The sequence below is a fragment of the Lonchura striata genome, chromosome 13, assembly GCF_050655825.1.
Source record: "Lonchura striata isolate lonStrDom1 chromosome 13, ASM5065582v1, whole genome shotgun sequence".
NCBI classification, from domain to species: Eukaryota; Metazoa; Chordata; class Aves; order Passeriformes; family Estrildidae; genus Lonchura; species Lonchura striata.
In genome coordinates this window covers 14,016,985-14,037,896 of record NC_140715.1, presented here as the reverse complement: position 1 = coordinate 14,037,896, position 20,912 = coordinate 14,016,985, and the positions used below count along the sequence as shown (strand labels likewise).

The window sequence follows — 20,912 nt, the reverse complement described above, 5'->3', positions numbered from 1 at the left end:
GGTGGCTGTCACTTCCCACCCCAGAGCTGCTGTGAACAGCCCTGAACTTCTGCTGCAGTGTGAGGTTATCCAGAGGCAGAGCAGGGAGCAAGGGGCACCCTGTGTCTGACAGGATCTGCTAATCCTGCTGACTCCGTGTCCCTGGGAGAACTGGCTGACTTCGAGCCTTCCCTCACACCTCTTTTGGAAGACCCACAGTCCAGTGGAGGGTTAACAGAGTATCTGATGTATTAATTACTAGCACTGCTAATTAGCTAATTAGTTTAATTACTGCTTCAAGGTGCCTACCAGGTTATCATTACAGACAGCTCCAAGCAGCCTCCCCACCAGCAAGGCAGGATGGCTGGGTGGGATGGGCTCCAGGGGAGGAAGGGTCTGTGCTCGAGCCCTGCCTGGTGCTGACAGGGTCACTCTGAGCCCCAGGCTTGGAGCTACTGGGACAGGAAAGAGCAGGGGTCCCCATGTGCCCCCAGCCCAGCCAGAAGGGGTCTGCAAGCAGGACTCCAACACGTCTCCCTGCCAGGGAGGGTGGTGAAGCTGGCATGGAGCTTGGGATGATCCTGTGTGGCCACAGGATCCCTCTGTGCACCAAGGATCACACTTTTGGTTAACACAAAATAATTTGGCACCTTCACAGGCTTTTTCCCACCTGGGAGCTGCCCTGGGCTGAATTGCCTTTGTGGGCCTGCTGTGAGGAGCCTGCCATGTCCTCAGGTCCCAAAGCCAGCAAGAGCCACTGGGCCTGAGGTGGAACTTGTCCTGCTGAAATAAAATGGAATCCAGGACCTGCAAGTGTGGGGACACTTTGTGTCCCCATGTGAGGCAAAAGTGTATAAATGTCCCTGGGGATTGGAGTGGCAGAAGCCAAAGAACATCAGGATTATCCCAAACCCCAGCATGGTGCAGTGGCCCCTGCCAGTCTGGGGATGGACTCCTCTCTGAGACCTGAGGGGATCCCAAAAAAGGGGGACCCTGCAGCAGGGTGTGCACGTGGCCCCACCTCTGCCATGGGATTTGTCACTGGTGACGTGACAAAGCACGGCCTGGGTTTTTTCCCCCTGTTTCAAAAACAAACAAAATAGGGAATTTGTTAACTTGTGGTCAGCTCAGAAAGGAGAAGCTCCTGCCAAGGGAGCTCTGGGGACGGTGGCCACGAGAAGAGGCACCCACTGCTTGAGAGGATCCTTCAGCAGCATCGGCTCCACGCTGGGGACACCACGGTCCCTGGGGACATGGGTCCTGCTCTCCTCCTGCTGCTCACCACAGCTGGCTGCTGGCATGGTAAGTGCTCCCAAAGCCCCACATCACTCTGGGGAGTTTTGGGATGCGTGAGGGTTTCCTGCTCTGAGTGCTCCATTCCCTCTTGGGTGAGGAGGGGTGATGGCCTTGGTGGGGACGGGGCTGTGCTGAAGGTGGACTAACAGACACACAGCTCCTGGACATGGAGGGTGAAGCTGGGCTCCCAGTCCTGTGTCCCAAAAGGCTGCTCTGGGCTGGGATGGTCCCTGCTTGCTGCTGCATGAAGTGGACACTGCTGTGAGAAGGTTCAAGGGTCCTTGGCGTGGGTAGGCAGAATGTGTGTGCTCTGAGGCACTGCAGGGAAGACACCAGCACTGGAATTCACTTCAGGCTTGGCTGGAGCAGCTTTCTGAAGGTCATCCAGAGCTGGCTGCAATTAGAGAGGGCAGTGGTGGAAAGAGGGAAAGGTGTATTGCTGGTCTGGAGCCTGGCTTGCTCTTGGCTGCCTGCAGCCCTGCCAAGGTAAGGCCAAGGAGGATGGAGAGGTGCACGTAGCATAGGCAGAGCCTTCGCTGTGGGGAGATGGGAAAGGGAAACTTCCCACTCTTTGGGTCTGGACAGGGTTTAAGATGAAAGAATGGTTCAGCAGCAACTGTGTCCTGAGGGAAGCTCTTTCCAAAATAAAACTTTGCTCAAATGGGGATGGAGCTGGAGATGTTTGGTCTGCAGGTGAAGGAGTCAGGAAAATCAGGTGCACTGGCACCTTCCAAAGCACCTCATGCCCAGCTGGAGTGTCTGAGGATTGCTGGTTTCTGGTGGTGCTGGCACACACAACAGGGCTGTAGAGCCAGGATGTGATGGAAATAACTCAGCCAGCCAAGAAGGGAAAGGTGAACACGCCTGTTTTTTGAGGCTGCAGAGATGACCAAGAAGTGATAACCCACCAACCTCAAAAAAGGGTCACTAAGCCTGTTTTGAGGTTTACAACCAAAGTGGTGGTAACCAGTATTACTAATCTTGCATTTTGAAGTGCTGGGAACCTCTCAGGTCCTGTGTGGCACTCACCTTAATATTCCTTTTGAGCATACTTGGGAACACAGTGAGACTGTGGTGTGAAGTCTTCCTTGGAAGAGGACAGCCTGTGGGGAAAGCATTTAGCATGGGGCAGGTGGGCAGCAAATCCTTCTTGGGCCACTGCAGCGCTCCTGTTTTCAGCCCAGGAAATTTGCATCCCTCTCACTTGTTTCACTTCAAGTGATGTTTGCAACATGTTGAGCATAATTTTCTAGATCTGCTGTGCTGTGAACTGGGTTGTGAAAGCTTCAGGGTTTTTCATTTCTTGTGTTTTTTTATGATAATAGGGACTAGGCAGGTGTAATGCAGATCTGTGAGAGATCATAACATAGCTTTTAGGATCTTTCCAAAGGTTCCTTGAGCCACTGGCCAGTGCCAGATCACCAGCTCATGAGGCACTTCTTCATGAATACACATCTTCAAGAGGCACTGTCTGCCATGTAGGCTGTAGGACACACATTTGTGTGAGTACCAGCACTGCTGGCCATTTGCAGCACAAAGCTGCCCCAAAGAAATAGCCTCCAGCTGGATTCAGAGCCTGACTTCCTTCTCCCACCTCTTAGATTGCAAGTGCATCTTCTGTGAGTACCCAGGGCTGATGGAATGTGATCGTTGTGATCTGGGCTCTTGCTGAGGGAGGGAAAGGGGCTCAGATCAAGCAGAGGAAATGTTTTAAACTTGATCATCTTGCATCTGTGTTCTTGGCCATCTTGAGATGTATTCCTGGGGATTTTGTTTTCTTATTGTGGGCAATCTAAACCTCTGAGGTAGAAGCTCCAGCTGTGATGAGCACACTTTTCTCCATCCCTGGTTCCCCAGACACTGTAGGTGACTTTGGGGAAGGAGTCCTCAGAAATCAAACTTTTCCTTGCTGTCATTGAGGGTGAGACAAAGGGAGCTCAGGTCTGGTATGGGTTTCTCTCAGGACTGGACCTTAGCCTAGTTACTCCCCAGAGCTCACTCAAAATCCTGGTGGCTGGGTTCTGTGGTGAGGATCCTGGACACTTCTGTCGTACCAGCCTTCACTTCTCCTTCCTCACCAAATGCTCAGCAGAGGAAAGCAGTGTTTTGGTTGGCATAGGAGAGGCAGGGACAGAGCCTGCAGCTGTAAGGAGAGGTTTGGTTACACAACCCAAATGTGGTAAAACCTCTGGCCAGCAGTTACTGGCAGTGCTGCGGAAGCTGCTGGAGAGCAGAAGAGACATCCCTGGGCTTCGTGCAAGATTGCACAGTGGTCAGCAGGGAGACAGCCTCCCCCAGCAGCCCTGCTTCCCCATTCTGGAAAAGGACCCACTGCTCTGACCCATCCCCCAGCACACATGAAGGAATGGGTGCTTAGGTGACCTTCACCTCATCTTGTCCTGCATTTGGTGTCCCTCTCTTGTCTGTCCTCCCTCCACTTGAGTGGTGTTTGTATTGTTGCTGTGAGTCTCTAGCGACAGCCTGAAGGCTTTTCCCTCACTGTTCTGAAGAGCACCTCCCCAGAGCCTTTTCTGGCCACAGCATCTCAGTAGTACCTGTAAGCTGGTGACAACACAGATGACTCCTGTTCATTTTGTTTTCTTCCCTTGTCCTCCTGCAAAAAGAGTCATTTTCCCCATGAAATGGTGCCAAAGCCCTGGATGTGGATGGATAGCCAAAGCAGAGAGTAGGTGAGGGAAAAGAATCTAGAAACAAAAAGTTAAAGCAACAGAAATATCAAACCCCACTAGAAAGCACAGCTTAGCAAAAAGGGAGGAATGTTTTGCCTCAGATATGTGGAAAATATAGCTTTGTAAATTATTCTGGGATATGTTTTTCTACACTCTGGGCTTCTCTTTCCACAGAAAGATAAAAGTATAAAAAAAAAAAAAAAAAAAAAGGGAACAGGGAGATAAAATGTCAAATTTTCCATGCCTTGAAGATTCTCTGCTTCTCCCTACAGGGCCAGTGAATTTAATCTAGGCCTTTTCTGAGCTTCTCCAGAAGCCACTGTGTCATTGATACCCACCAGCAACACTCTCCAGGGCCTTGAGTTTCATATTCTCAACCCTTTGTTGCATGGAGGGAGTCATCAGCCCAAGATGGCTTAAATGCTGCTCTTTGGGCTCTGATGTGTGGGCTCTGGATGGCACAGCCCTGAGCACAGCTGGCAGCCCAGGACACACAGCTGTGCCTTGGGCATCGCCTTCCTCCTCAAAAAAGCTGAGGTCAGGGGTGGATGAGGATGGGGGTGTGCTTCTGCTGGCTGTCACAGGGCCAGCATCCATGGCAGGAGGATCACTGCCTGCAGAGCAGTGAACTGATAATGATTAGTATTATCTGAGTGAGGGTGTGTGTCCCTTTAAGAAGTGAGGTTGGGTTAGTGACTGGGAAGGAAAGCAGAAGTGGAAGAATAGCCCTGGATAGGGGCTGGAAGGGGGTGCAGAGCCCCCCAAGCACAGAGAGCCATTTGCAATGTGTTTCCTGTCCTCCCTGAGGGTCTGGCGTGGGGTGGCTGCACCACTTCTTCCCCAGCCCTGTAGCACTGATTCATTTTGCACTTCCCCCCACCCTAAATATAGGAGGTGACTCAAAGAACTCGCTGACAGGGCAAAACAGGGGAAAAATATTTCCCTCTGACACTAAGGCTGGAGTAGGACCCTGGTTCCCCTTTATTCAGCCAGCAGAGCAGGCATCTTCAAAGCAGAGATGCAGGAGAGCTCTGGCTGGTTGTGATGCTGGTGTCTGCAGGACTGGGGTGTTGTATGAACAACTGCAGCTATGGGCTGTCATCAGCTCTTTAGCTTTTCCATGCCTCAGTTTCCTCTCCCAAACAGGAATAATAATGGTGTATCATTTCATAATGTTTTGTTGGTGTCTGCGAGGAGAGACAGTGTATGACTCCATGATACACATGAGGAGGTGTTCTTCAAAATCCAGTACTTGGCAACAAAAAGCCAGTTTTCCCAAATGATCTGCACTGACCTCCTGCTCTGCAGGAGCCACCCAGGTCTGTTCTAGCTCATCTCAGCACAAAGAGCTCATGCATCAAACTTGGCTTAAACTCCACCAAATGATGCTATGGGCTAACCCAGTTCATAGAGCAGCTCCAGCTCTGCCACAAAAGGAAAACTATTGTAAGGAGAGGCAAAAATCAGCAGGAACAATTGCCAAGCTGGCATTTGCCCTAATCAGCTCCAGATGATTGTTTTTCCTGTCCCAGTTGTCTAAGTGTTCAAATGGCAGGGAAGTGTGGAGGGTTATGTTTCTTCCCTCAAATTCATTCCTTGGAGAATCAGGCCATATGGGTCTGGTGGGACAGAGAATGGGTGAAGTGATGTGACCCAAAAAGCCAGTCTGAATTCCAGCCTTTCCTGATGCTGAGCTACTCCATTCTCAGCAGGGTGAACTCCAACAGAGAACCATTAGGGATCATTTTTGCATTCTCACTCTCTCTTTCCCTTGCAGGCTCAGCATCTCCAGTGATCAGCCCTGACCTCCCTGCTCTGGTTGTCAACAAAGGTGATCCAGTCCTCTTGCACTGCTCGGGAGAGTCTGAAGTTGCATGGAATAGCAAAATGAATAAATTCCATAACCACAACACCAGCACACTCAGTATTCCTGAGGCCAGTTACAGGAACACAGGCACCTATAGCTGTGGTTATGTCAACAGCAGTGACAAGGGCATTGCAGCCATCCACCTGTTTGTGCGAGGTAACCCTGCTTCTCTCTTCCCACACCCACGGGCAGAGCAGCCTCCTTCCAGGGAGCCACTGCACAGGTCCTTTCTGCTGTGCTGTGCTTGTGTGGGTGCCTGGGGAGCCGTGCAGGCTCCTGGAGGAGCCACAACCATGTGAGTCCACCAAAAATGGGGCCCATGGTTAAAGCACTGGGCTAAAGTGTAGAGCTACATCTCACATATATGTGGATCTCTCCCGCCGTCTGCTGTGGCTTCACTTCTTGAAAAACAGTCTGTTCAGTATTGTAATGAGCACTGAGAAATTCAGAGAACTGTATTGCCAGTATCTCAGATAAGGGAGAGAGTCATATGAATTACATCCTCCCAATATGACCTGAACCCCAAATATTCTTTTATCCCAGAAGAAGCTATGCTGTGGTATCTCTACCACTTGACTTCACCCCTTCCCTTGTAGCAGAAGTGCTGCCCTGAGCAGAGAAGCTGGAGGTCTCATAAGTACAACTTTCACCACGGTGACAAGTTCAATTAGAGATATGCATATTTTCAGCCTCTCTTTTCCGTGGTTGTTGTGACCCCCTCAAGTGCCTTAGCTGGAGCTGGGTTTGTCATGTGAGTGTTTGGAGGCTGAGTCAGGCAGGCGCTGAGCAGGGCTGCCCCAGCATCCAACTCCCACTGGGCAGCAGTGCTGGAGGCTTGCCCTTGCTGGAATGTGTTTCTCAGCTTCAGTGCATTTTCTGACCCCTCTCACAAGCCTGTCCTGTCTCCTTCACAGATCCTGGCAACGTCTGGTACGTCCCCTATTTCCGGGTCGGGGCAATTAAAGGCGGGAATGTTGATCTCCCCTGTCTCATCACGGCCCCCGAGTACGGATCCAGTGTGACTCTGATAATGGAAAATGCCCCTTCTCTCCCACCTGGGACCAACTACTCCTTCAGTGCTGAGAGAGGAGTAAGACTGTACAATGTACAAAACAACCATAAAGGTTCTTACCGATGCCAAGCACAGATAAATGGAATAATAAAGAATTCATCAAAAATAAAACTGATTATAGAAGAAGGTAAAGAGCAGGGGTTGTTGCTGTCCTAAGGGCCACAAACAGCTAAGCTGGCCACAGTAAATAGTTAAGGAAAAGCTCCTTTCCAGTGGCAGGAAAAACCTTTTGAACCTGCAGTTTCAAAAGGTTATTTAATGGAGGCCAAATTCCATCAAATTGGTTCCTTCAGATGGGTTTGCATGGGTTCAGCAGTCTTCAAATCTTGGCAGGCACTGTCACAGATCAGAGAAAAACGTCCACCAATCTCTCCAATGTTCTGCACGTCCTTGGGCCCCGATGCTCCATCTGTAACCACGGCAAAAGCTTCTCCTTCCTTTTCAACCCTCAGCCCTGACTGCTGTGTTCTCCCCACCTGTACTGCTGCCCACAGACTCGTGCTCAAAAGGGAGTGGTGATCTCTAGGGAAGGGGTAGGCGGGGGGTAAAGAGGCTAAAGAGGATGGAAAGGAGGAGGTAGAATCATAGAATAGAGTCATAAAATAATTTGGGTGGGAAGAGACCTTGAAAATCATCTAGTTCCAAGCTCACTGCCACAGGCAGGAATGATCTGCCTTCAAATCAGGTTGTTCAGGCCCCCCAAACCTGGCCTTGAACACTTCAGATGGGGCATCCACAACTTCTCTGGGCAACCTGGGGTCCTGGGGAGTCTCCAAAGCACAGGGGATCACTGGAGAAGCTGACACTGGATCTTTCCCTGCTTGCCTCTGTGCAGCACTGGTGCAGCCTGTGTCAGTGATGATGGACCCTGCAGACCATGTGCGAATCGTGGGAGAACCTTTCCAGGTCACCTGCAGAGTGATTGCTCCTTCCCACAAGTATGACATCAGATGGGAGACAGCAGCAAAGACAGTAAGTTGGGGTGTGGGGCTTTCCTGGAAAATGGGGACACAGGGTGGTAAGAACTGCCCAGACCCATAGCAAAACCTTGAACTACCCAACCAAAGCGGCTATTCAAGCTGTAGAAATTTGAATATCCTTTCTTTGGGATGGCACAGGATAAAGAAACACCTGCCTGTTGTCAGAACAGTTCTGCAAGGCATGAGAATGTGTTGTTTCAGCTGAGTTTATTGGTCAGGAGCCATAGTACCTATTAAAGCAACATTTCTTCACCCAGCCCTGCCAGGGCTTATAAAGCAGCAATTATTTTCAGGACAGAGTTCTCCAGAAAAAAGATATGTCTGAAGAAAAGGAATACATTTCAAAATCTCTATGATGCTGACTTCTAACTGCTAGATGGTTAGATGAGGTTTGCTAGAAGTCCTTATTATAACTGATGCCTTCATTAAGGAGATGAAACCACACACAAGGTATGTTTGGGTCACACAGTGTAAGGTCAAGCTGCAGTCACAAGGCTGACATAGCTATAACCTAACTGCTGTGGAATATCTGCCCTGGGTCCTTGGGTTTAATGTTCCTCTGGGTCTCCACACAGGTTGCTCTCAGTGATGCTGTCTAGCCCAGAGCAGGCAAGATGTGTTTGCTCTGCCCTTCCAATTTGTTCTGTTCCCTGTTCTCTGCCTGACAGGTGATGAGAACTAAAATGGCTGGTTTAGAAAATGATAACTACTTCATCAATGACACCCTGTCCGTTGCAGCCGTGACCATGGAAGACAGTGGGAAGTACACCTGTATAGCTAACAATTCAGTAGGATTCAGGAATGCCTCAACAACACTCCAGGTAGTAGGTGAGTACTTCCCCAAAAGCCTAGTAGGGCTGAATCATACGTAGCCATGAGTATTTGCTGCTTCTACCTCCATTCTCTTCGAAGATTTGTTGTTGAAAACATAATTCTCACTTGTGCCTGAGGGCTTACATGAGAACTGTGGAGCTTCTAGGAAAGGAACTGGTACTCCCTTCATATCTGGAGGAGCCAGAGGACATGTTTTGGGCTCTGGATGAAAAATTGGAGTGCTATTCTCAGTCTCTGTGCATTTCTAAACAGCTTTGGAACAGTAAAAAGGGGATGGGGCAAGGTTGTGCTGGAAGACCAGGAAAGGCTGGTTAGAAGGAAGGGCGAGCCACATGAGCAGAGTATGGATCTGGTCTCTTCCACCCACAGATCCACACAAGGGGATTCATGTCTAATACACACTTGTTTGTATCTCAAGATGGAAAATTCATCCTTACAGCTCACAGGCTGGAGTTTGCTGATGATCCAAAGCTGCTGTGCACCACAGCTCAGAAAGAAGGCTCAGGCTGAGTTATCTCCTAGTGAGAAGCCAGGATTTTAGCTAAAGGGCATATCTTTTCTAAACAATTAGGAAATGCTGTTCTCGCCTCATCACTTCTTAGGAAACAGCACATATGACTTCTTTCCTTACAAGACTTCACTAAGATTTTCTAGGTCTCCTCAGGCAGTGTATTCTAAGGTGCCATGGCAAAGAAGTAATTTAAGAGTACTCCTTTGGGAACATACCTGTGTAATGTTTCATTCCCTCCTGCAGTCTCCCAGCTGAGGCTGCTCTTTCCAGTAATGATCCATTTATGGAGCTGGCGTAAGTTATTCCAGATCTCTGGACATGCCTGCTGATGGTCATGCTCTCCTCCACCCTGCAGAGAGAGGTTACGTGCACCTGATCCCAGGCCAAGCCACCAGCCTGGAGGTTGCTCTGGGAGAGAGTGTGGAGCTGCAGGTCCACATTAAGGCTTACCCAAAACTTCTCCAGTGGGCTTGGGAACACAGGAATCCCTTGAAGGACTCTAAACCCACCATACTCAAGGGTGAAATGATCTCTGGAAACAACTGGTACGTGCTCTTTGTCTTCTACACTGGCTATGGAATGTTTCCAAGAGAGCTTTCCTTGAGACAGGCCCCATTCTACAGAAAACTCTTTGGTTTAAAAGAGGGAAACTGTTCTGCATTTCTGTTTTCTCTTTCCAGTATTATTAGCAAACCACAGTATGATCAGATCAAGGAGGACACCACCCTTCTCTAAACTGGTGGCCTTCTCTTTAAAAAGCCTTGTGATCTGCTTATTCGATTCTGCACTCTCCTCGCCACAAGAAATTGCAGGAGTGGATGAATAGTACAAAAAGCTTAATTCCCTCACTGGTCCTTGGACCCATCCCCTGCTCTGAAGTCGAAAGATTGTGCACTGAGAGGCACTGAGAGCCCCATGTTACAAACATTATGTGAATATGATCTAACAGAGGTTACAGGTCTGCTCTTCCAAAGCCTACAGCCAACTGAGACTGAGGGGAGACTGAAAGAAAATCATTCCATTTGTTGGGGTTTTGGGCAATTCCCCTTTCATTTTCTTAGAAACAAAAAACAATCCACAAGAGGAACTGTGCCACTTGGCAAAAATTATGGCTTTAGGCAGAACTCTTTCTTGCACGGGGGGCTGAGAAATGGGCTGGGGGCAGAGATGAGTGGGCACTAGGGAGTACAACTTCATGGAGAAACTTATTCTGCCAAAGGCAGGAGGACCAGCATCCCCTGATCCTTGAAAGGCGATGATTTAGATGTTAAATTATTTCTCATCATTCACCCATCTGTAGCCTTTCAGAAGTGCTTAAGTGTACTTGGTGGCAAAAGGTATTTCCCCTAAAGAAGATCAGCTCTTCTCTATTTCCCCCAAAGAAGCAACTGGTGAGCTCCCTGATGGGCTGGGATTAGTGCTGGAAGTGTTCACTGCTCCAGAGCACAGGAAGCAGCAGCATCTCACTGAGCAAGGCCTGTGTGCTCTTCACAGTGTTTCTCTCTGTGAGCAGGTACAACACCACGCTCTCCCTGCACCGCCTGAAGGAAGGAGAGGAAGGGTTCTACACATTTTATGCCTTCCACAGTGTGACCAATGAATCAGTTACCTTCAGTATCTTTCTGAAATGTAAGTGCTTGTCCATTCTTTCACCCTGCTTGCCCCTGGGACTACTTCCCAATTGGAAAAAATAGTTGGTTGGGGTACCAGGCTCAGCACACACAGGACACACAGACCCAGCCCAAACCTGCAGCACAGGGGTTCCTTCTGGTTTATTGTTGCACGCATGGAAAGGAAACCAGAGCATGGGGGATGTGCTCTTCCTCTGGTCACAGCATTCACTGTTTTTGTGACTTCCCCAACAGCTTCTCCAAAGGCCTGCAAAATCAAGGTGCCAGCCGAGGACTCCAGCACCCTCCAGTGCGTGGCTGTCGGGTACCCTGCCCCACGCATCGAGTGGTACCAGTGCCCCGTCCACTCGGACAGGTGAGAGCTGCCCAGGGGCCCCTCCAGGCTGTGCCCCTGCCCTTGCCACGCTGCCATTCACTGAGCAGCACCACATGGGCTCCTGGGCAGCAAAACAGCACAGCCTGCACAGTAACAGCAACAGGTTCTTGGGGTCTGCCTGAGGAGTCACTTTCTATTCCCAAAGTCCTGAGCTTGAAGATATTGTCCACTTGTGATTCATGTTCTCCCCATGCTTTTCCAAGGAACAAGTGGATCCTTTGGAGAGGTGCCCTGGTGTATGTTGCTGTAGAGGTACATCCTGGCTGGCTCAGTCATCTTTTTTCAACTTCCACAGGTCTGAGGCAATACAGAGCATTAATTTACTTGAGCTACAGAGTCATGGGAAGCAACTGCAGCTGCCTGGACAGGGCTGTTGTGTCTCAGGACCAGCCCCACTGGAGGGACTGATGGCAGAACACGTAACAGTGTTAATTATTAGTGCTGAGCCACATAAAGGCAGTCATGGCTCTGTCTATACACGGCTGTGCTGTTCAGGATGAGATCTTTAATTTGGCATAGAAAAACACATCTCACAGAGCTGCAACCCTAATTCCCTGTGTCTCCTGTCTAGTCTGGCACAGGCCCCCCTCAGCTGTGAGCTGCTGTGCTGCAGAGCAGCACTGACTGTCTCCTCTTGCCATCCCTGCAGGTACAGTGAGGACTACAGGCTGATACGGAATGACTCCAGACCCCAGGTGGTGAATATGTTGCCTTTCCAAGAGGTGGAGGTGGAGAGCATCATCCTCTTTGAGGAGCTGGGTGACAATTTCACCTTCTGCTGCGTGGCCATTAACGGGGAAGGGAACACCTCTGACATGTTTCACTCACTCACCATCACCAGTAAGATACAAACCATCAGCGTGGCAGAATGGGGGAGAATCTGGGGACTTTGAGATTATATCCTTTATGTATATCCCCACTGTCTTGCAAGAGAGCTGGAACAGATTCCACAACCCTTTACCCTCATAGCTCTGAGGCTTTGACATTTGCCAGTCCTGAGAGGCATGTGGGAATTCCTGGCTGAGTTACAGTCTGGAGCCAAAGACTGAGCCACACCATGAGCATCTTATAACTGCAGGACACAGCTCCAGGGTATGGTGGACCAGCAGTTTCTCAGCCCACAAAAATACAGGGGCTGCATCTTTTGGTGGGGCTGTTCTCGCTGCACAGATTTTGGTCCCCAGTCAGTCTGACCTGCACCTGGTGCTGTTTATGCAGAAATAGGGGGTTATGCGGAGAACCATTCCAGCCTAAAGTTTGGCATCAAGACCTTCCCTCAGCTCCCAAAAGGGTGTGCTGAGGGCAGTGCTGGGATGTGTGGCATACAGCAGAATCCGAAGTGAATAACTGGGCAAAATGCTCCCAGATTTGTGATTGAACTAAAAGTGTTTATTCATTCTCCTTTTTTTCCTCTTCCAGGGAGTGTCATGGCCCTTCCAAACAAGCTCTTCAGCCCTGTTCTCTCCACCTGCATAAGTGCATTGGTGCTGCTGCTCCTCCTGCTCCTCTTCCTGCTCTACAAGTACAACCAGGTGAAATTCCCTGTTCAGGGCAAGGGCTGCGAGGGCTGCCCAGCCTCAGGGGCCACACAGCCTCTGCTGGCAGCCAGGCCAGGGACCATTCAGCTTGGAGGTACCACGAAGCTGCCTCCTTCACCTCCCCTGCCTCCCAGATTCCATCTGGAGTTTCCTGCTGCAGAGCAAAGCTCATGCACCCAATCCAGTGTATAAATACCTCCCCTGTCCTGGTCCTTCAGTCTTGTAGCCCACAGGTCAGTGTGGTTATTGTTTGGTGTCAGACAAAGGTGCTCACTCTGTGCTCTCAGTTGCAGCTGGTTTTGCTCTGGTCCCCACAAATCCATGGACTGAATTAAGGGAGAAAAAAAAAAAAAAAGTGGTTTGCAGTTTGCATCTACTTTTTATTCTGCTCACTGCTTTATAAAAAACCTGTTTTATGGAGAAACAGGATGGTGTTAGAAGAAGTTTGTTTTCAGGAAGATTTGGTCACTATTTTTATATAAGAACTTGCCCCATTTTCTCTGCAAGGCTCATTTCCATCTTTTGGATTCCTTCTCTGTTTTTTCCACAAACTGAACCAATCAGTAGCCACCTCTGCTTCATCAGTGGGTGAAAATGGCCTGTTTTTCATCTCTCCCTTTTGGCACCCTTCCTTTGACAGCCTATCAAGGCTGGAGATTTTGCAGCAAAGTTCTGATGCTGGTTGTCAGAAGATCCATCTGAGCCCTCTCTCAGGCAAGCACCTACAGCTTAGCAGGCAGAGCTGCCTTTGGACAGTGGTTCAGAGACAGAGAAAGATGGATCAATGTGTAAGCACAGATTGAAATAAATAGCTTTTTGGAAGGGCTTGCAAGCCCAAGAGAAGCAGGACATGTCTATAAATGACATTACCTATCTCACACAAGTACCAGCCTTCTCTGCTCAAGGAGTCCAGCACTGCTTCTCTGCCTTGCCTGGTTACTTCTGCCATGACATTCTTGGAAAAGAGAAATTCTTACTTCTCTTTCTCCTTTTTCACCCCTGTAAGGGAAGTGGGGGTGGACCAGCTCCACTGTTCTGCTGTGCTCAGCAACCAGGGGTCCAAGGAAGGAGACACAGTGGGGACATCTCCCTCCAGCAGCAGCTGGGCACTGACAGCCACTGCTCTGGTGGGACATGCTGGAACTCCCAGCCCTGCCACCCCAAATGATGGCAACAGGCTGCTGCCAGTGGCAAGAGAGCTTCCCTCAGTCATAGGTGATGACTTGGGGGGACTTCATAACTGCAGAGAGTCCAAGCTGTCCAGAAAAAGCCTCTCTCACTCAGTCCAGATTCAAAAGATATTTGATGGGCTGAAATCTGTATCCTCCCCCTGCACCTGCAGAGTGAGCTTGAGTGGATGCTGGGGCTGGGGAACCCTCCCAGTTTGGGAAACACAGAGTAGCTGGAGTCTCTTCCTTGCAGAAACCCAAGTACCAGGTGCGGTGGAAGATCATCGAGGCCTGTGAAGGCAATAATTACATCTTTATTGATCCCACTCAGCTGCCATACAATGAAAAATGGGAGTTTCCAAGGAACAACCTCCAGTTTGGTAAGAAACCTTCCCTGCTGCTTGCCTGGTGGCACGAAGCTCATCAGAGAGCTGAAATGCTTCAAGAGTCAGAACCAAAACTCTGGATGACATCCTAAGCTGCATCCAGACATTCCAGCAGCATCCTTAACCAGCCCTTACTGCTCTCTTCCACAGAGGATGGCAAGTGGTAGGGTGTAGCCTGCCTCCCTCCTCCTTTGCTCCAAGGAAGGCTGCAGGGGTCACGTCCCTCCTCTTGCATGTGGGGTCATTCCTAAGGCACAGACTTGGTGAGGCAAGGTTTGGAGATGGCCTCTTTCACACCATCTTTGCTCAAAGTGGAGTTCCCCACACATGTTTGCCAGCTCCTGACTAAAGGATGTGTCATCTTGTGTGAGCCCAGCAGGCATCCCCATCCACCAGACATCCTCCTTGAGGCTGTGTGCAGGACAGCTGCTCAGTCTTTCTCTATCAAATGTCTTAAAAGTACATTTTTTTTCTCTCTGCAGGAAAAACTCTTGGAGCAGGAGCCTTTGGAAAAGTGGTAGAAGCCACAGCTTTTGGGCTGGGCAAAGAAGATTCCGTGCTCAAAGTGGCTGTGAAGATGCTAAAATGTGAGCACAGAGCAACTTGCAAGGGTTGAAATCATCCAGGCTCCTCTGGGCAGGATGTAGAGTGTGTTCACCACATGTTGGTGCTCACAGGCTGCAGCAGCTACTTTTAAAAGTTGTTTCTGTGCCAAGTACCAGATGCTGGAATCACACTACTGCCTTTTTTTGTGGACAGGGGAGGCCAGAGGCACAGTTAGAGGACATAGTTTTCACTCTAAGTGTGTTTCCTCCTTTTGTCCCGTAACTCTGTCTACATCTTTTTCTGTCCTCTCCCTTAATCTCCCCTTTGTCCCTCACTCCTTCACACAGTCCTTCTCTCACCCCACAGCATCAGCAGACAGGGATGAGCAGGAGGCTCTCATGTCTGAGCTGAAGATCATGAGTCACTTGGGACACCACGAGAACATTGTTAACCTGCTGGGGGCATGCACCTGTGGAGGTAGGATCCCCCAGACCCCTGACAGGGCCCCTCCTCTGAGGCACAGTGTGGATTCTGCTGCCCTCCCAGGGGAAGCAATTCTCAGGTCACAGTAACAGCATTCCTTAATGAACCCTTTCTGCTGCTCTCCCAGGCCCAATCCTTGTCATCACCGAGTACTGTCGCTATGGAGATCTGCTGAATTTCCTAAGGAAGAAGACTGAATCTATAATTATTCAGGATTCTGCCCTGGACACCTCTATAGACAGCGCTGCTGACTACAAAAACATTGAGCTAGAGAAAAAATACATCCGCAGGTAGGAGCAGAGCTCGGGTGGCTGCAGGGCTGAGCGATGCAGGGCCTGGGTACTCACTGGGAGAAGTGTGAAGAGCACTGTGCTGGGGAGAGATCAAGGTCATAGATCAATATATCAGGATGTAAAAGCCACTGGGGTTGCATGTGTTCAGTCCTGGTTTAATTCCAAGTTTTTCAAGGACTTCGACAGAATCATTGAATATCCCACAATAAATGCAGGTTTCAGCCCTTTCTGTCCTTCCACAATTCAGAAACAAAACCTTTTGGCTTTCTGAACTATGCATTTGATAGGATGGAGCTGACTGCTCCCTATCACCCTTAAAAATGGGAATGGTACAGCCCCATAGCACAGGGGGCCCAGGCCCCCTTTCTGAATCAGCTTTGAGTTTACCTTTGCCCCCAAGCCCCTGCCTAAGTCACCTTCTGCAGGCAGGCGTGTGCTTTCTCCTCTTGGTGGACCTGAAACAGGGCAGAAGGTATACTGCTGGAGGGTTCTAACAGCCTGCCCCCCTCTCTGTTGCTTCTTACTCAGTGACAGTGGCTTTTCAAGCCAGGGTTTGGAAACATATGTTGAAATGAGGCCTGTGTCATCAGCAGCAGCAGCAGCATCAGATTCTGCGCAAGCCAGGGGTGAGTCAAAGGTTAATTTCTGTGATTTTGTGATTTCTTTCTTTTGGCCATCCTGTCTGGTTTAGCTCTGGGAACCACAACATTCCACACTTTGCGTTACTCACCAGCTTTGAATTTCAGGGAGAAGCTTGGAGGAAGATGAAGCCAGGGAGGATCTCCGTCCCCTCAATCTCTCTGACCTGCTACAGTTCTCCAGCCAGGTGGCCCAGGGCATGGCATTCCTCGCATCAAAGAACGTGAGTGCCAAGAGGACCACTGCCCCCAGCAAACCGAGTGGGCAACACGAGTCCAGCCAAGCAGGAGCCACCCATCCTGGCTGCAGAAGGCTTGGGATGTCTTTGGATGAGGTGGCCAAGCTCAAGCAAACTGCTGAAGGACATGAGCCTCTCTGCTCTGTCTGTTGGCTCAGACAGGCTGGGCCCTGGTGTCTGGTCCCTCCGGAGCCCTTGTGTCCCATGGCCATCGTGGGAGGGCAGTGTTACAGAGGGACCCCAGGGCTGTGCATTCAGCTAGTCTGAACATTTTCTCCCCTGCTTTTACACGAGGTCAGGAACTTTGTTGTGAAGCTTTCTCGCTTTGGCAGCGTCCCTGCTACCCTAGGGACAAGGAACTGAAAGTGGCTGTTGAGCTGACTGCCAGAGCTGGCTCAGAGTGTGACAGTCACCCTCAGGCATGAGGACAGTGTCAACAGCCCCTGGTTCTGACCCTCCCACTATAGGGAAGACAACAACCCCATGAGTGATTAAAGAACAGAGTACGACATGTCGCAGTGTCTTAACACTGCAAATGAAGTGCTTGAAAGAGAGCTCCAAACATGGAGTTTGTACATGACGTGGTGCCTCAGACAGGGGCTTTTCAAGCAGTTCATGTTTGCCTTGCCCCTACAAGCAGGCCTAGGCTGCAGGGAATTTTTTGGAACTGCTGAGGGCCAGTGACTGAGTCTCAGTTGTGCTGTCTTCTCCCCAGTGCATCCACCGTGACCTGGCAGCCAGGAATGTGCTCATATCAGATGGACGGGTAGCCAAGATCTGTGACTTTGGCCTGGCCCGGGACATCATGAATGACTCCAATTATGTTGTAAAAGGCAATGTAAGTAATTGAAATGGGCACAAGAGAAGGTACAAGGGTAGGAGGGGCTGGAGCAGGAAGGACAGACAGGGTGTGGCATAAGCTGCCAGCTTGTCCCAGTCTGCAGGACTCTCTGCTCTTCCAGGCCCGCCTGCCCGTGAAATGGATGGCCCCAGAGAGCATCTTTGACTGCATTTACACAGTGCAGAGTGATGTGTGGTCTTACGGCATCCTGCTCTGGGAGATCTTCTCCCTTGGTAAGAAAGAAGCAAGCTTGCAAACCTCTTTTGTTTCCCATGGCTTACTACCACCCTAATGTATCTGCAGAAAAATTTCCAAGGAAGGAGGAAGGTTGACAAAAATTTAGGTTTATCAGGGCTGTAAAACACTGTGTTATGTTTCCAGAGGGACCATTCAAAACAAAGAATTCCACATCATTTTCTCTAACTCAGACCTCCCTGGTGATGCTCCAGGCTGCCTCTTCCCACCCCTCAAGGCTGGAGTGTTGAACACTGTGGTCTGAAAGCCACCCTCTGCTCCTTTTACACAGGGAAGAGCCCCTATCCTGGCATGATGGTGAACAGCAAGTTCTACAGCATGGTGAAGCAGGGATACCAGATGGCCAGGCCTGACTTCGCTCCCTTGGAGATGTGAGTGGATGCACTGAGATTCACACAGCAGCGACAGCGGGGCTGGAGCTGCCTCATGGCAACAGGCAGGGCCATGGCACAGGGACCTTGTCCACAGCTCTGCCTGCTGCTCCCACGTGTCTGCCTTGAGGTTAAGGATGGATCCTACCAAGCTGCTCCTTTAGGAAAACAGGGCCTGAGGCAGTCTATTCAGCATCCCCTGTTTAGGGACAGGAGGATAAGAGCATTCACATTACACTGAACTTGCTGGGGTTTTATTCTTTTAGTTAGCTTCTTTTGACTCTGTGATTATGAGAAGACAAGCCTAAGTAGGCTACAGGATGTAATGAGTGTAAGCCTGAAGTCTTGATGGCATAAAGCTTCTTGTTGATTAGTTTGCTCCATCCACCCCAGTGCTCACCATTCCCTAGAGCACTGCACTCACCATGTTTTTGGAAGACAAGGGACTGCTCGGTACTGTGTCCCTGACAGTAGAGTGCTGCAGGGAAGAGCCCAGGGCTGCAGACCCTCCAGCAGCACCATGCAACCTCCCTGTCCCTGTCTGGCCCTGCAGGTACAGCATCATGCAGGCATGCTGGAGCCTGGAGCCCACACGGAGACCCACCTTCGACCAGATTGGCTGCTTCATCCAGAAAGAGCTGGAGCTGCATAAGGAACAGGTGAGGACCTCTGGAGAGGACAAGGGGGAGGATGTCTTTCCCTCTATATGAACACACCTTCTGGACATGTTTTCTTTTATATCCCTTACCATTAGCTGTTTGGAGCAGTGTAGTGTTGGTGAGAAGTGCAAAGAGGCATCCAGCTGAAGGTTAAGTCACCACAGCCAAAGAGGGCTGGAAATGGAAGCACAGCTTCTTGTCAGAAACCTCAGTGTGACAGGCAGTCAAACACTACCAGCACAGCCCTGCCCCGTTCCCCTGGACTTGCTGGGCGTTCTCTCAGGACTAGCTGTCCACAAAAGCACAGGCACATGCCTGCCCTGTTAGCCACACCCTGCGGGCACAGCAAAGGGTGGAAATGTGGAGGGAGCACATCCCCAGCTGGTCACCCACACAGGAGCAAGTGTCATACATCAAAGGGACCAAAATACACTCAGGCTGTTGTGTTTCTTCCTTTTCTTTCAAGGACTACACCAACCTCCCCTCCAGTGCTGAGGAAGACAGTGGCTGCGACACCTCTGGCTGCTGTGAGGAGTCCTGCGAGCAAGAGGAGAGCGGGCAGCCGCTTCTCAAGGGCAACAACTACCAGTTCTGTTAGGTGGGACCTTCACCCTGGGGCTGGTCCTTGTCCTGGCCCCACAGAGCTCACCCTAGGACACAGACACCTTCTGCTTTGGCCTCCTCTGTGCTTTCTGAAGTGTGAGTGTTATGGACTCTCTCACCAAAAGGAGAGCGAAGGAGTCACCCTGGAGTCCCTGAAGTCTTCTCTCACACATGGCATAGAGCTGTTAGGATGGTAACAGGCTCCATCTCTACAAGGTACAGAGAGCCCCAGCAGCTGCCCCCCCATGCCCCAGAGAAGGCTGTGGGAGTTTGGGTTTTGTAGTTTTTTTAAAAAATACTAGTCACAGCCAAGTAAAACATTTCCAAGTGTTACTCGCATTACTGAACCCTTGAGTTTTCTAAGCACATCTTGAAATATGTCTTGGCACTGGAACCACTCCACACACTCCCTTTTTTGATGGTTCTGCTCTCTTCCCTTTGTCACTATGATCCTGGACAGCGCAGTGTGTTTAGAAATAGGTAAAGCTTCGACACAGCATTAAATATGGATTAACCCCTACACTTCCTTGTGCAATCCACCTCTCTGCAGCTGATGCTTCTGCAGGGAGTGTTTGGGTGAAGTGAGCCACAGAGCCCAACCCCAGGGTTATGTGAACTTGTGCCTCACTAACAGGACAGAAGGACAGTTCTTTCTCAGGTAAACTACAGCAGAAAACAGTGCTCTTCCATGAGAGGAGCACTGAACACAATCCCAATCCAAGAAAGAATGGCAGCTTAATGAGGTCTAGAAATTATCAACATTACACACATCCTACAGAACTTCTGAGTTACTGAGCATGTAGCAATCACTGCCCTTTGTCACTATTACAGATTTGTACTAAATTTCCTTAATGTACTTTTAATAGTACAGCCGAGATGATTTTTTCATAAGCTAGGTCCTAATGCACTTCAACCTATTTCTCAGTTACCTCTTGTTCAGGGTTACTACTGCCCTGGCCACCCAGTCCTGTGTACCCACCCAGAAGTAGCTAAAGAACTTTCTCAGCTTCACCTGGCTCAGTGGGTAAAGGATCTCTATTCCAGGTACAGGCAAACTGCAACTGACAGGGCTCAGGGAAACTACAGCTGCACTGCAGGTGGCCTTTGTCATACTCTGAGCAATTTCATAGTGAGCCATTTCTGATTGTATTAAACCTGGTTTTATGCTAACACCAAGTGATTCATTCCTCCTTACTAAATGAAAAGCTAATGTAACTCTGTCAGCATTATAAAAAATAAAGTACGTTTAACAAAATTAGTCTCTCCTAGGGCTCTAAGGACTGCTCTCAGAGGGGAACAGCTCAGAGCCTGAGTGATGCACTGGCCTACCCCCCTGCAACTCTGTTTCTCAGTACCAGTTCTCAAAACCATTCATTATTGTGTAACACAAAAACTTATTAAAAGCAAGGTTTTAAAGCTCTGAAGTAGTCCCTGTGCCTGGATATAATGGAATGTAATTTCAGTTGTGATGATGGGACATCTGACAAGTCACCATGTGGCACATGGCAGCAGTCTCTGGGACACGTGCAATACCAAAGACAGGGCAAATGCAGAAAAGATTCAGCAGTGTTTGTGCTTTTTCTACTAAAGCCATCCAGGTCTTGTACACAAAAAAAAAAAAAAAAAAACCAAAAAAACACCAAAACACAAAAAAA

At 49.7% G+C, this 20,912-nt stretch overlaps 1 protein-coding gene across 1 annotated transcript; it reads left to right on the top strand.

The window, feature by feature from the left end:
• The first annotated feature begins 1,060 nt into the window (after positions 1–1,060).
• CSF1R (colony stimulating factor 1 receptor) lies at positions 1,061–20,677 on the top strand. Its single transcript, XM_021552219.3, has 21 exons — positions 1,061–1,281; positions 5,743–5,988; positions 6,747–7,031; positions 7,740–7,876; positions 8,553–8,712; positions 9,585–9,774; positions 10,743–10,858; positions 11,095–11,215; positions 11,886–12,076; positions 12,656–12,768; positions 14,197–14,323; positions 14,812–14,916; positions 15,242–15,352; positions 15,486–15,648; positions 16,180–16,277; positions 16,398–16,513; positions 17,244–17,366; positions 17,491–17,602; positions 17,896–17,995; positions 18,549–18,654; positions 19,121–20,677. Exons 1-21 carry the CDS (start codon positions 1,233–1,235, stop codon positions 19,250–19,252), a joined length of 2,901 nt encoding a protein of 966 aa, XP_021407894.3. The 5' UTR covers positions 1,061–1,232; the 3' UTR covers positions 19,253–20,677.
• The last annotated feature ends 235 nt before the right edge of the window (positions 20,678–20,912 follow it).

Excerpts from the sequence above, each read along its gene's own strand:
- CSF1R (XM_021552219.3), top strand. The coding sequence starts at position 1,233 with ATGGGTCCTGCTCTCCTCCTGCTGCTCACCACAGCTGGCTGCTGGCAT. Across the intron at positions 7,032-7,739 it reads AAAACTGATTATAGAAGAAG|CACTGGTGCAGCCTGTGTCA; the intron begins GTAAAGAGCAGG and ends GCCTCTGTGCAG. Across the intron at positions 8,713-9,584 it reads AACAACACTCCAGGTAGTAG|AGAGAGGTTACGTGCACCTG; the intron begins GTGAGTACTTCC and ends TCCACCCTGCAG.